Below are 14,397 nucleotides of genomic sequence, written 5' to 3' on the forward strand. Positions count from 1 at the left end.
AATCATAAGAAGCTTATCCCCATCTCTTTTCACCAGACCCATCTTGACAAGATGAATACTATTCAGTGGGGAGTCTGCCTTCCCCTTCACCCTTTGAAACTAAACTCCCTCTTGAAAACTTGTAATCCTTTAGCTCCCCCACCCCACCCCATTTTAGGTAGCCAATGTCTAAGTTTCCTGTCCGTATTAATCCTGTATACAGAGGGGATAGGATTGATCCTTGATATGACTACTCCGTTCTCAGTTGGTATTTTGAGCTACTACATCCTAAGTATAGGTCAAGTTCATCAAATTGTAGCAATTTGCACTTATTTCCTCTAGTCAAGTTCTTTCATATTCCCTTATTAAAAAATGGTTTTGGCTGAGTTGCGAACCACAAATGTACCACTGTCTTCACTTCTTCATCAGAGGTGAGTCTTCATCCTTGAAGGATTGCTTTCAGGGGACCAAATATGTGAAAGTGCAATGGGGCAAGATCAAGGCTACAGGGATGACTTCAGCCTATAACTAATTGGAATACCTGAAAAGGGTAACTTACTCAGTGAAATAGGCTTCTTGCAGAGCCTTTGTAGTCTATAGGACCTTAGATGGAATCCTGGAATCCATCTAGAACCTTCTGAGGTGGGACATTCCCACTTGAAAGGACAACCAGGGTAGTCTATAGGACCTTAGATGGAATCCTGGAATCCATCTAGAACCTTCTGAGGTGGGACATACACACTTGAAAGGACAACCAGACCAGCCTGGAATGGCTAGGGCAACAGATTCTTCTTGAAAGAAAGACCAGCAGGAAAAATCCAAAACAAAAATGGCAGTCTGATTGGCTACTACAAGAACAAGCAAGTTGTTTGCTGGGGAGCCATCAAGGCAAGCAATCAAGTCCCTTCAGGACAAACCCCCCTCCAAGACTAAAACTCAAAGGAAAACCTTAGCAGGCATGTAAGCTTGCTAGTGACCACATTGGTTTTCTGGTGCGTGGAAGAGCCTGAAAGGAAGCAATGAAGATATGGGCTGAGTTTGACCATGTTCCATAGACACCCATAGATCTGGAGATGAGAAAGAGAAGAAGGGCTGGTTGGTCCAAAGTGTGGGGACTCCTGAGTCCAAGAGCATAGCCACGGAGGGCTAGCTAGACCTGAGAGTGAAGTGTCCAGCTGATATGAAGTGAGGGGAGACACACAAAAATGCCCAGATGTGTAGCTAGTACCCATTCAGCCTAGTGTGGCGCTGTGGGTTAATGCGCCAGACTGCAAAGTTGGTTTGAACTGCAAGATTGGTGATTCAAGCTCACCAGCTGAGCCTCAGAATCCTATCTATACAGGGTCGCTATGGGTCAGAACCGACTTGACAGCACTTAACAACTATATATGTGTGTGTGTGTATGAGTGTATGTATATAGAGAAAGAGGGATTCAAAAAGCTCATGGAAAAATAAGACAAAATATTATGCAAATCTTCCACAAACTTAGTGAAACCCCTCGTTTGTGTATGTATATACTTTTTCCCGGTAATTGCAAAATTGTTTTAAAACTTTGCTAATAGAAGGCAAGGAATAATTAGACAAGAAATCATTACAAAAAGGTTTTATTGACAAACACACCAGGAGCTTGAGCCTTTTAAAGTAACAGGAGTCCAGAGCTGCACGTTTGAGGTGTTCCTCAGTGACAATTTGTGGAAAAAGGGGTCAGGATTCACAGCACTCCACGCTGGTCCCAGAGATAACCCCCCACCTCCCTCCTTGGTCCTCTCCTGTGATTATGTACCTGGGGAGGGGGGGGGGGGGGGGGAGCTGGAATGCAGAATGTACCGTGTATTTCAAGACTGCCAGCTTCTTTGTTAATATTGTCCCTACACACTTGAGACTGTCCATGAATTGTCTGTTCATATACATGGCACTTTGCGTTTGAGAAATCAAGTTACTGAAGGAGTGTTAACTAACCTGTAAAGTGATTATCAATCGGCTACAGTGCCTTCATTTGTAATCAGCTGTCTTTTAGAAAATGATCATGTGATGTTTCCAGAGCATCTTTGTTATTTAGAGTAGAAAGAATAAAATATTTAGTAAGCAGCTGATGATTACATACACAGTCTCAAATCATATTTATGACAGTCTCGTAAATGTGACGTCTTCATTGAATTTGGGGGAAATGGAGGGATAGGATATTTTCTGATAATAACAGAATCGGGTATTTTCAAGATTTTAATAACAATGTGTTCATAACACTGAATTGTGTGCTTTTACATTATAAAAAAAAAACACTGATCATTAAATTTAATTATTAATGACACAGGTTGCCAAGAAATACAGTACCGATAGATATCAGTTGCCCTCAGATAATGAAATAGAGATTGAAACACACATAACCTAGTTCAATCTGTCTGTTTCTGAGATGTAGGCTGTAAGATATTACTAAGATAAACACAGACAGCTAAGAAAATTCCAAATAAACACGGTGAGGGAATTTTACAGAACAAACCCTTTGGAGATGAGAGTAAAGTATACCTTAGTTGAATCCACTATGAATACACCCGAGAACAATTTCTTTTGTAACCCCTGTCAACCTTTTGCTTATTCATCATGCCAACATGGGAGAGAGTTGGTTTGGAATAAGAATTGTTTTCAAGTCAGAATGTTACATGAGGGCCTAAAATTGTTTTGTTTTGTGCTTTTAAATAGTTCAATTCACTACTGTCGTGTATATGAGTGGAGCTAACTCTTCACAGCTTTGTCCAGAGATTGGATGCCAAAGAATGGCTGGGACAAATAGATTAGTCAGGACAAAAGTTTTAAAGTATCAAATACTGCAGATGAAAATACGCTGTCTATTGCCTAGACTAACATCACTGGTTGAACTGTTGGTCCCTTTTATGGTCATTTGTATTTTTTAGGCATTTTGGGTCATTGCTGTGGTTTTGTCAAAGCTGCTCTATATAAGTCTAGCTACAAAGTGGCGCGCCTTTCCTAGCATAAACTCTATTCAGAAGATGGAATAGACTGTTGTTGACTTTGTTTGAAACAAGAATTGCTTCCAAGAAAAATGTTGAGTTGTAGATTTTAGAAATAAGTCTCTTTTTTTTTTCACAACTGCAGGGGGTTTGTGTAGAACCAAGTGGTTCTCTCCCATGGTTCTCTCGGAGTTCTACTCAGTTTTTAGGAGCTATGAAAGGGCTGGGTTTGGACCAATACGCAACTGTGATGAAGAATGAAATAATCCACCACAAAAAGAGAAAGCGCCCACCACCTGAGCTAGCCAAAATTTTGGCAGACCCCACTCTAGATGTGAGCAGCAGGTGGAGGAGATCTTGGTTTCCGCGTCTCTTTTTTTCTCATTCCTACTATTGCTAGCCGCGCTCCCCAAATCCAGACCCTCAAAAAGAATCCTTGCCCGAAAATGAAGCGCAAGGTTGAGAAACGGAGATTTGAGGTTAACCTCAGTTTCTGGATACTTTAAAGATCCGCTTTGTGAATTGCATGGGTTCAGGGGATCCACGCAGCTAGGAGTCCTAGGCTTCTCCCTGCCCCCTGGCGGCCACTCCCGCAGCTGGAGGGAAAGGAGCGCAGACACTTAGGCACCAAGAGGGGGCGAACCTTGTTCCTCCGCATCCCTACGCGGAGAAGTGGGACCAGAGGTGATGCCAGTCCCCCACTGCTCCTCACCACCTGGAGATTCGGGGCGGTCCTGGTTCATAGGTGCGGAGCATAGAAAGGGGTCAGGTAGGAGGGCCCCAGGAAGGGTGCGAAGGGACCTCCGGCGGCCGTCAGTGGGAAGGAGGAAGCAGCCGGGAAGAGGACGTTGGCGGACGTGTAGGAGGGGAAAGTCTGGAAGGGCAGCGCTCCCGGGCCCGGGGGTCCGGGGCTGGCCCCAGCGCCGCCCGCCCCAGCCTGCGCCACCGGCGCCCCGGGCTGGGCTGCAACGCCCCCAGCCTGCGCCCCGCCGTCGGCGCCAGGGTTCTGCTTCTTCCACTTGGTCCTACGGTTCTGGAACCAGATTTTGACTTGCGTCTCGGTGAGGCTGAGCGACAGCGCCAGGTTCAGGCGCTCGCACACCGACAGGTAGCGCGTGGCCCGGAACTTGTTCTCCAAGGCCACCAGCTGCTCGTAGGTGAAGGCGGTGCGCGCCCGCCGCGGTTTGGCCAGGCTGGGCTCGGCGCGCCTGCGCCGAGGCCGCGGGGAGCCGGGCGAGTCCGGGGAGCCCGCGGGACCACTGCTGCTAGTGCCCCCGGCTTGGCCAGGCTGGGCTCGGCGCGCCGGCGCCGAGGCCGCGGGGAGCCGGGCGAGTCCGGGGAGCCCGCGGGACCACTGCTGCTAGTGCCCCCGGCCGCCCGCTCCCGCCGCCGCCCCGGGTCCTCCGCGTCCTCCTCGTCAGCCTCTTCGGCCTCGGAGCCCTCCAGCGGGGATGGAGCGCGGGCGCCTCGGCCTGTAGCATCTAGGGGAGATGGGGGCAGTGAGCAGAAGCCGGGAACGACCCGCCCCCCTCCTGCGCTTCCTCTATAGCGCCACGTAGGAACTGGGGTTTGGGGTGAGGTAACCCCTCTACACATCTGTCACCAAGTAGATGTCCCCAGAGTGTGTTGAATGGCAGCCCCTCCCATCGAGAATAAATGATGAGTGTATTGAACAACCATTTTGGGCGGGGGGAACTGAACCACAAGGTCGGTGGTTCAAACTAACCAGTCGCTCCTTGGAAACCCTGTACAGGGGTCGCTATGAGTCGGAACCGACTCGATGGCACTTAACAACAACAACATGGAGGTTAGGATTACTGTACATGAAGACATCGAGTGCATTTCGGGGTGAGTCTCCCCAATCCCTGGAAGCTTATTTTGGTCTGGGACTTCCAACAATTAAAAAGAAGTTATTAAGTCCCCCCACCCCACCGCCCTCGTTAAAGTGAAATTCCCCTTTCCCATCTTCTCTCTCTTGCCGTGTTAATAGAGTTTCAGATTTGTGCGGGGCCAGATCGATAGATGTCATCTATTAAAGGTAAGTTTTAATCGAACAATATTAGGATCAGACAGGGAAAGGGGGTTTGAAGTCAGTACCTGCAAGCTGCGGGGCAGGAGATATGCAGGCGCCAGTAATAGAATATCGATCACGGGGGTGGGGAGGGGGAAAGCGCAGCCCCTCGGAGGGCCGATAGGAACAATTACCAGGCGGGTAACCGGGGCCCAGGTCTGGCCTCCAGAGGCGTCCCGAGCCCCAGACAATCAACCGCCAAACTTGGGACCGCGAGGGATCCAACCTCCCCAGAGACCTGCGCCCCGACCCTAGGTGGAACCTGGTGCCCTTGCTTACACTCGGCACAAACTTCACTGCAGCCCTCACCGGGCGGCCGGCAGCGTTTCAAGGAGACAGGACCCAAAGCCTCTCTCCCCCAGCCCCAATCCACGGCGAGCACGCGGGAAGGCTGTGTCTCTGCCGGTGGCTCACGAAGGCTGGAACTGGGTACCCCCCGGTGCGGTATCTTGACTTCGTTACTCACCAAATAATAGGGCATAGGGCTTAACAGAGCCTCAGTTCCCACATTCCTGAAGTGGGGGTGGTGTTAAGGACGCTGTCTACCTCTCAGGTTCTAAAGTTTTCCGTTATTTTTATCGCAGCTCCTAACCAAGTCCTGGCACATGGAAGGCGCATGGATTGCGCCTGGGCAGGTTGTTTGCACTGCGAGCAAATCAGAGAAGGGACTGGGCCTCAGTGGCCAACCTCTGCCCCGGGGGACTGGGGGCTTCCTCTGCACCTCCAAGCAGCTCGGAGGCCGTGGCTGCATTTCGCGACTCACCCTGGGTTCCTTCCCCTTTGGGGAGGCTGCGGTTCTGCGCTACTCGCTGTGTCTCTGGCTGCCTCTTCCCCAGCCGCGCGCATCCTGGGAGCTAGGGCCTCCGGGGGACGGGGTCCCTTGCATCCTTACCAGGGGTCTTCCGGTGTCGGGATGGATCCCCGGAGCTGACGCCCTTCCCTGCTTCGGCCTCGGCCAAACTTTTCTTGGCTTCCCGGGGCGCGGGGCGCACGACCGGGAGCGCAGCGCGGGTGAACTTCTGCGGGTCCAGGATGTCCAGGACCGAGAAGGATATCTTGTGGAGGGAGGGAGCCGCTTTGGCCCCGCTGTCTTGCCATGCCAGCATGCCCGCCGCCCGCGGGGTCCAGGATGGCCGCGCTCGGGATCACTGTCTGACTGAGCCTAGACCGCCGCTCTCCGGCTGGAAGGAGGGTCGGGTCAACGTACTGGAGCTGGGCGGGAGGCAATGGGGGCGGGGAGAGCAGCAGGGGGCTGCACGCCGATTGGCAGCTGCTCGGCCGAGGTCCTCGCCACGTGCAGGGCGCACTCGTAGTCGCCCAAGTCTGCTGGACGCCGGGCGGGGACGGTCACCTAGCTGAGGGGGCGCTTGGTGCGCTCGTTGCGCGCCTCCGCCGGGCGGCGCCGCTGGCTACGCTCGCCTCCGCCCAACCCGAAGGGACTCGGGGTGCGTGCGAGGGGAGAAGGAAAGGAAATCGTAATGCTTCCACTAGCCACAACACACACACACACACACACACACACACACACACACACACACGTCTGACTGTGGTTTGCGTTCCATCTCCAGTGCTCCTGCCTTTAATTGTGGGGTGCAACTGGAGCCAGCACCGCTTCCTTCTCCAAGGCAACGTTCAGCGCATCTCTTGCCGCGCCAGGGAGCCTCAGCGCCCAGCAGTGGTCTCAGACTCAGTCGCCTTGCATTTAATGCCCTGTTCTCACAGTTTTTAGTAAAGTATCATTTGACTCCGCATCCCTGGGATAAGGGCGTGGATGCGGCGCTGTAGGATAAGCACTGGATCACTAACCACAAAGTCAGTGGTTCAAACCCACCAGCTGCTCCTTGGACACTCTATACAGGGTCACTGTGAGTCAGAACCGACTCCACGGCACTTAGCAACAAAAACAGCAATGCCTGTGCTCGATAAGCACTGAACTGCGAACCACAAAGTAGGTGGTTCGAACCCACCAGCAGCTCTGCAAGAGAAAGAGTTGTCATCCTGTTCCCGCAAAGATTTTAAAAGCCTCAGAAAACGATATAGGGTCGCTGAACTGGAACTGACTGGATGGCAATTAACAACAAAAAAGATGAAAAAACTGAGGTTCAGAGAAAAGGTATTTACCCAGGGTCACTGTTACTTAGTGGCAGAGCCTGGGTTTGAACCCAGGTCTCTTCTCCCAGACACTGTCCTTTTCACTACACCCTGTTGTTGTTGTTGTTAAGTGCCATCGAGTCGGGTCCGACCCATAGCGACCCTGTACAGGGTTTCCGAGGGTGTAAATCTTTACGGGAGTAGAAAGCCTCATCTTTCTCCCGCGGAGCGGCTGGTAGTTTCGAACCGCTGACCTTAAGGTTCGCAGCCCGATTCGTAACCACTACGCTACCAGAGCTCCTTTCACTACACCCTACTGCCTCTGAAATGGAGAAGAAACGCTGCTACCGTATCCAGAGTCCGTCCCTTCCACCCGGCTCCAGCTGGGTCAGAAGAGCAAGAGGGGTTGTGGATGGGTGCCCCAGGCCCTACCAGGGTGTCCCATCACTTTGGGAACCTCACTCTAGCTGTGGACTCCAAGCTGAAGTGAGGTGGGTGCCCGTGGGTTCACTGGCTGCCTGCCAAGCTGTGCACAATCCCTAGTGTCATTTCAGGCTTTGGCAACAGAATTGAATCTTTGGGAACTAGTCTGCATCTTTGACACCCACTGCCCCCCAAAAGAAAATGGCTAAAAGATTGTTGTCTGGGTTGCATTTAAAGTCAGAGAATGATAAACAATGGAAGGGCCCCTTCTGCCCCAGTAAGACTCTCAGAATGGCAGGCGCTGGTGGTTTAGGAAAACTCCAGGCCACACCCATTCTCCCTTTCTTTGCCCTTATTGCCCCCTGGGAGCACCAGGCGTTTATCCCAGCGGCAATTTCTGAGGCTTTTCCCAGAACCACCTCTAACTCCAGCGTGCAATTCCTTTCTTCCTTGCCCCATGGGGCTTCCCAACAATGACTTGGCAATTAATATTGTCTGAGCAGGTAAGAAGTAGGAAGAGGAGGAGAAATCTTCCCAGGAAAGTGCTGGGGGCGGCTAATCCTATCTGTTATTGAAGAGGGGACCTGAGAGGCCAACTCCTTGTGGCTTTTCTCATTCAAACCTAGCGGTCCCCTCCCAGAGGCGGCCACCAGTATTCACAGCTGACTTGAAAGTCCTGCAGATTCAAGCCAGCTCTTAGCCTAGAGCGAAGATGGATTGTGCTTTTAAAGCTCAGGACAGGAAGTGTCCTGGCCAAGCCACTGGATCACCTCCCACCAAAGGGCCTGACTGCCCTGGAATTAAACAGTGGCCCCAGGAGCCTGGATTCCCGACCACAGAGCCTTTTTGGATGACAGATAAGACACTGTCTCCTCAACAAATGTAAAAATTTGTTTACGAGAATTGTCTGATTTTTTTTATATCCTTTTTCTTTTCTCTTACCTCCCATATTTTGTCCAACTTAGATTTTTACAGTGTAGCTCGGATTGTATCTATTTACAGTAGCATCCTCATGGATTATGTTCCTCTTCTTACCTGTTTTTCTGCAAAAAACCTAGACTTTTTTCATGGCACTGTAGAACGTCATTCCAGAGCAATCACACCCAAATCAGAGAGATGGGAGGACCAACACAGTCAAAAACAGCCAAGATTTGGTCATTTTAATTTCACTTTAAAAATTGTCTCAAGAACCCCCCCACACACACACACATACAACAACAACAACAAACAAAAAACCAGAGGGAATGGAAGCAAATACTGTTGAATAATGATGCACAGAGGAGATTGTAATCATTGCAATGATATAAAAAAAGAAATTGTCTCAGAAAAATGTGTTTGCATTGCAAGAATTGTCTTTCCTTTGAGATCCACAAAGATGTTCAATATAGGAAAACTCCGTGGCTATCAAGTGAATTCCAACTCAAGGTGACCTCATATGTTACCAAGTAGAACTCCCACATAGGGTTGTCTTGGTTGTAATCTTAATGGAGTGGAGTCCTGATGTGGCACTGTAGAGTAAGCACTGGACTGCTGACCATAAGATCCATGGTTCAAACCCACCAACTGCTCCTTGGAAACCCTATACAGGGTAAATATGAGTTAGAACCAATGCAACAGCACTTAACAACAGCACTTTTAACATAAGCAGACTGCTACGCCTTTCTGCAGGGCTGTGAGTCCAAATTGCCAACCTTTCACTTCATAGCCAACCCTTAGATATTGGAAAGGAACTAAAGGAGAGAGTATTGAAAAATTGGAAAGTCGAAAACACAGGTCATACTCTTTATGTGATTGTGAATCTTTTAAGAACTCCCTATTTGTCGAAGACATCTTTAAATTATTTTTGGAAATTCTTTCCCTTTCTCTCTCCTTTTCTTCTGACATGTTAAGGGCAGCACAAGATTATATTTAATCTCACACTCAGTACTCAGCTTCTGCAATAAATTATACAGAAGAAAAACCACTGTCTTGTCCAGGCCTTATCAAATTTGGGGGACTAGAAAGTGCCTTCTTGTACTAAACTGTTAAAGAGAAATTCTCCACACACACCTCAGAAAGACAGAATGAATTATTAAACTTGGGGTGCAGGGACAGTCCCCTGGGAAATTGTTTCTCTGGTCACCTGGTTTATATAAAAGACCAGGAGGCAAGAAGTCTCCCCTTTGAGTACAACTTGGCTTTTGACTCCTAAGGCTCTACTGCCATTTCTCCCCATAGATCTTTCCCTAGGTTATCCTACTAAAATAAATATATACACATTCAGCAGGCCTCGTTCCTTCTGTGAGTAGAGTTGATTTGTTTTCTCAGCGTGGGCATTAAAATTCCGCCTGAGTGCCGTCTTTAAATTGCTTTGATGCTAGGTGGGTTCCAACCCTGACCTGTCCCGATGGCAAGTGATGGCTGTAACAACCTTGGGATCAATATTCATAGCGGGTGTCCTGAGCTGATAACACTATCCAAGACAATGTTCACTATCAGTGTGGACAGCTGAGATATTGCGCCATTAGGGATGTTGTGTTAAATAACCTGATCCATTTCTGGGGCTATTTAATGAATTTCACAGTTTCGATAGTATCTTTAAGGAAAAGGCAAAGGCTATTCTGGAGGCACTGATGCAAATCAATGGTGCTAAGTTTCCCAAGCTATTCCACAAACAAAGTGGCCTATAATTCCAGCACAGCCTTGAGGAGCCTCGCTCAAGCAGTGCACCCTGTTTACAACAGGAAGCATTTGTAGTTTCTGCAGGGGGAGGGAGGTATTAGAGCACTGTTAAAACACCTTAGATAGAAGATGATGTTCCTGAAACAAAATACAACTTCAATTCTCTTGGTAAAACCCTGTAGATTGATCCAGCCCCTTCAGGGTTAGGATATATGCCAAAAAGACAGCTTCATAAGGGACAGCTTGGTGACAAAGGGGGAGATGTCAGCAGTAAGGATAGTCATGTGGGCAGCCCTTTAAAACTCTGGACTTCAGCCATGTTTCCCTAAGATTTGCTCTTCAAATCTGTTGTTGTTAAAAATGCCACAGAGTCCATTACGACTCATAGCAACCCTGCTTAAGGTTTCCGCAGCTGTAAGTCTACTGGAGCAGAAAGCCTTTTCTTTCTCCCGCAGAGCTAGTGGGCTCAAACTGCTGACCTTGTGGTTTTAAGTCCAGTGTTTTCTCTATAGAGCCACCATGCTTAAATAAATAAATAAGGTGCTGTTGGTGGAACTGTAACTGAATCTGTTTGCTGAACTGACTCTTGGTTGCCATTTGCAGGAGAGTTGCTTACCATCAAAGGCTCCAGCCATTAAGCACATGCCAACTCAATGGCCCTACATGACAGACTAGAAGTGTGCCACAGGGTTCCCAAGGCTGTCATCTTGATGGAAGCAAATAGCCACATCTTTCCCCCATGGAACAGCTGGTAGATTCAAAATGCCAACCTTTTGTTTTGCAGTTGAACATTTCCAGGGCTCCTAATGAAAAATTAGCATTTCCCATTTCCTACAGGGGTTTGAGGAGTCCTGATGTGGCACTGTGGGTTAATGTGCTGCACTGCAAGGTAGGTTTGAACCGCAAGGTCGGTGGTTCAAGCTCAACTAGTTGCTCCTCAGAAACCCTATACAATGTCGCTATGAATTGACTCAACAGCACTTAACAACAGCAACAGGGGTTTGAACACTGTCTTCCAGAGTTTTAGGGAGTAGGAGGTTGGGGAGAAGTTGGGGGCAGGAGGGAATGGAAGCATGATGATTTTAATATCAGACAAAACAGACTTTAAGTCCATAAAATTTCCTTGAGTCTAATCCTTTTTCTTTTTTGAACTTTTCATTGTGAATTGGGTGAAGGTTTACAGAGCAGATCAGTTTTCCGTATAGCACATATTTTGTTTCATGTGATTGATTGCAATCCCACTTCCTGTTTCCTGTTTCCGTTCCTCTTTCTTTCCTAACCCTTCTGAACTTTGTCCTTAGATAAATGCTGCCTTTTTGCTCTTAAATGATTGGCTAGTATTTCTTTGTGAAACCTCAGTTCAAAGTGTACTGCCAACTAGTACCAACCAGCAACTGAAATAAAAATGTTAGCATAATTTAAGAAATTAATTCAATTTCTTCTTGGAAATGAGCAGATTAAGACGCTTTATCTCAGCATTGCAGAGGAAGAATTGAGGACGGAGATAAAGCCATAGGCTTATGTTTCTAAGCAGAGTACATGCATGCTCACTGGGGTTGATAATGATACAAAGAGCAATGATAGATGCTCTTGCTTGGGGACTTGCTCCGGAAGAGGCACTGGGGTAAGCTTTTTGCACATATTACTTTATTTATCTCTTCCTACAACCCCATGAATGGGGCACTGATGCTTCAGTGGGAGAATTCTCACCTTTATGCAGAAAGGAGAGTCCTGGTGTGGAGCTGTGGGTTAATGCACTGGACTTAAAGGAGGTAGGTTTGAACCGCAAGGTCAGCTGTTCAAGCTCACCAGCCTTTCCTCGGAAACCCTATACAGGGTCGCTATGAGTCAGATCCTACTCGATGGCACTTAACAGCAACAACAATACAGGAAGGAGACTTGAGTTAGATTCACAACAAACGCATTGTCATGTGCAGCTGACATCTCTGTCAGTTGAGGCTCTCATGGTGCTAGGATGTTGGAGAGATTTCATGGGAACTTCTAGACTGAGACAGACTAGGGAGAAAGTGCTGGTGATCTACTTTTGAAAACCAGCTGATGAAAACCACAGTCTGATTTACAACTGACCATAGAGACAGTCCTGAATTGAGTAGCATTCTGTTCCTCTGTGACTGGAGTCACTATGAGTCCAGGGATAGACTTAGCCAACAACAACAACGCCATGAAGCAGAAGCTACTACTATTATCTTCAATTTACAGTTGAGAAACCAGAGCTTAAAAAGGAACTTGCCCAAGGCTTCAGAACTGTGAAATGGTGCCACTGAGATTTGAACCTTAACAATTAAACTTCAGAGCCCAGTAAGGTTCTCATCACAAACAACCAATTCCGGCTCCAATTGTAGACATTTATTGCTTGGATTTTCCTTCAAATTTTTGCACATCGCTGTGATATACAAGAGGACTTCAAAGAAAATAACTGAAATGCAAGCACTGGCTATTCATGTCCAAGGGTTTGGGCCTTTCAATCCCGCCTTTGAAACTCTTTTTTTTTTTTTTTTAATGCTTTATTGTGAACTATGCGATAGTTTACATGAGAGAACATTAGCTTTACATTCATCCTATTGTATATCATTTCAGTGTCATGGTTACAATCCCCTCCATGTATCATCAACCAACCAAAGAGTTTCCATGCAAGCCTGCCCCTGGTCATCAGCACACAGCCCCTCTCCCTTTCTGGGTCCAGAGTCCCCACCTGCTCCATCTTTCCGCATCATCCTGTCTGCCTCCATCTCTGGTGCCAATGTTTCTCTGGGTAGGGTCCCACTCTCCACTCTTCTTCCTTGATGGCCCCAGGGGCCTCCGCTCCTGGACTGCAAAGTCAATAACCCCCCCCTTTTGCTACAAAATCTTTACATTTCCAACCCTCACAGTCAGTCCCGATAGCAATTATTCACTATTGTGCCACATGAGTGCTGTCCCCATCTCCTTTCATCATCCCCTGCTAGACAGATTAGACACAGCTCAGTGGAGATTCCACCCTTCTCCATGACCCCTGTGAAGAAAAATATGGCATCAGGATTGGAGGAAGACTCATTAACAACCTGCAATAGGCAGATGACACAACTTTGCTTGCTGAAAGTGAAGAACACTTAAAATATTTACTGATGAAGATCAAAGAACACAGCCTTAGGTATGGATTGAATCTCAATGTAAAGAAAACAAAAATCCTCACCACTGGACCAACAAACAGCATTCTTATCAATGGAGAAAAGATTGAAGTTGTCAAGGACTTCATTCTCCTTGGATCAACTATCAACACTCAATACTGCCAAGGTAGAAGAGCAAGCAGCTAAAAGGATAAAACAATCTGAGGAGAGTCTAAGATTCATGCTGGATAACATGCAGAGAAATAATGTAAGAATTATTGGCATTCTGGAACAAGAAGAAGCAACGAAGTCCACAAAGGAGATAGTTGAAGAGCTTCTGGAAGAAAATTTCCCTAACATCTTGAAAGACAAGAAGATAAACATTCAAAGAAGCCCAACATACTCCAGGAAGGATAGACCCCAAAAGAAAGTCTCCAAGACATACAATAATCAAGCTCTCCAAAATCAAAGACAAGGAAAGAATACAAAAAGCAGCCAGGGAGAAGAGAAATATAGCTTATAAAGGCAAGCAAATTAGATTAAGTTCTGACTATTCAGAACAAACCATGCAGGCGAGAAGGCAATGGGGAGACATATACAAAGCCCTGCAAGAAAAAAACTGTCAACCAAGAATCGTCTATCCAGCAAAACTATCAATCAAATATGATGGTGTGATCAAAACATTCCAGGATAAACAGAATCTGAGAGATTTTATCAAAACCAACCCAGCACTTCAACACATCCTAAAGAGAGTTCTGTGGACAGAGAACCAACAAGAACAGACAGCAAACAGAGATTGACAGATATGTCAACACCACCTGGAACACAGCCAACAGATAGCAGAGTCCAGAACAGGATGAGACTGCAACAACAAACTCAAAGGAATGGGGAGATCAACTGAAGGCCAAAAACATATCAATGTCAAAGAAGGGACAAACGCAGCAACAGAAACCCAGGTGGTGGGGAAGCCAGGTAAATTACAGGATGCAATGGAGTGTCCTAAATGCAGAGAAAAGTAGACTACAAGGTAACCCAAAGAAAGTTAGCACTCCACAACATATCATAAAAACGAATTCCCAAGCAGAACAAGCGAACATAG

General features: G+C 47.5%; 2 protein-coding genes across 2 annotated transcripts in view; both read right to left on the minus strand.

The window, feature by feature from the left end:
- Positions 1-3,688, minus strand: part of OAT (ornithine aminotransferase) — a 50,174-nt gene extending 46,486 nt beyond the window's left edge. Inside the window, exon 1 of the mRNA XM_006867465.1 lies at positions 3,589-3,688. Within this exon, the coding sequence (XP_006867527.1) occupies positions 3,589-3,688 (100 nt within the window). The remainder of the gene's footprint in view (positions 1-3,588) is intronic.
- NKX1-2 (NK1 homeobox 2) lies at positions 3,685-6,122 on the minus strand. The gene is given in 3 exon segments (XM_006867466.1): positions 3,685-4,293; positions 4,296-4,426; positions 5,909-6,122. Coding segments are annotated over 3 exon segments (954 nt in total).
- Between the last annotated feature and the right edge of the window lie 8,275 nt (positions 6,123-14,397).

Source organism: Chrysochloris asiatica, unplaced genomic scaffold (assembly GCF_000296735.1).
Source record: "Chrysochloris asiatica unplaced genomic scaffold, ChrAsi1.0 scaffold00105, whole genome shotgun sequence".
Taxonomy (NCBI): Eukaryota; Metazoa; Chordata; class Mammalia; order Afrosoricida; family Chrysochloridae; genus Chrysochloris; species Chrysochloris asiatica.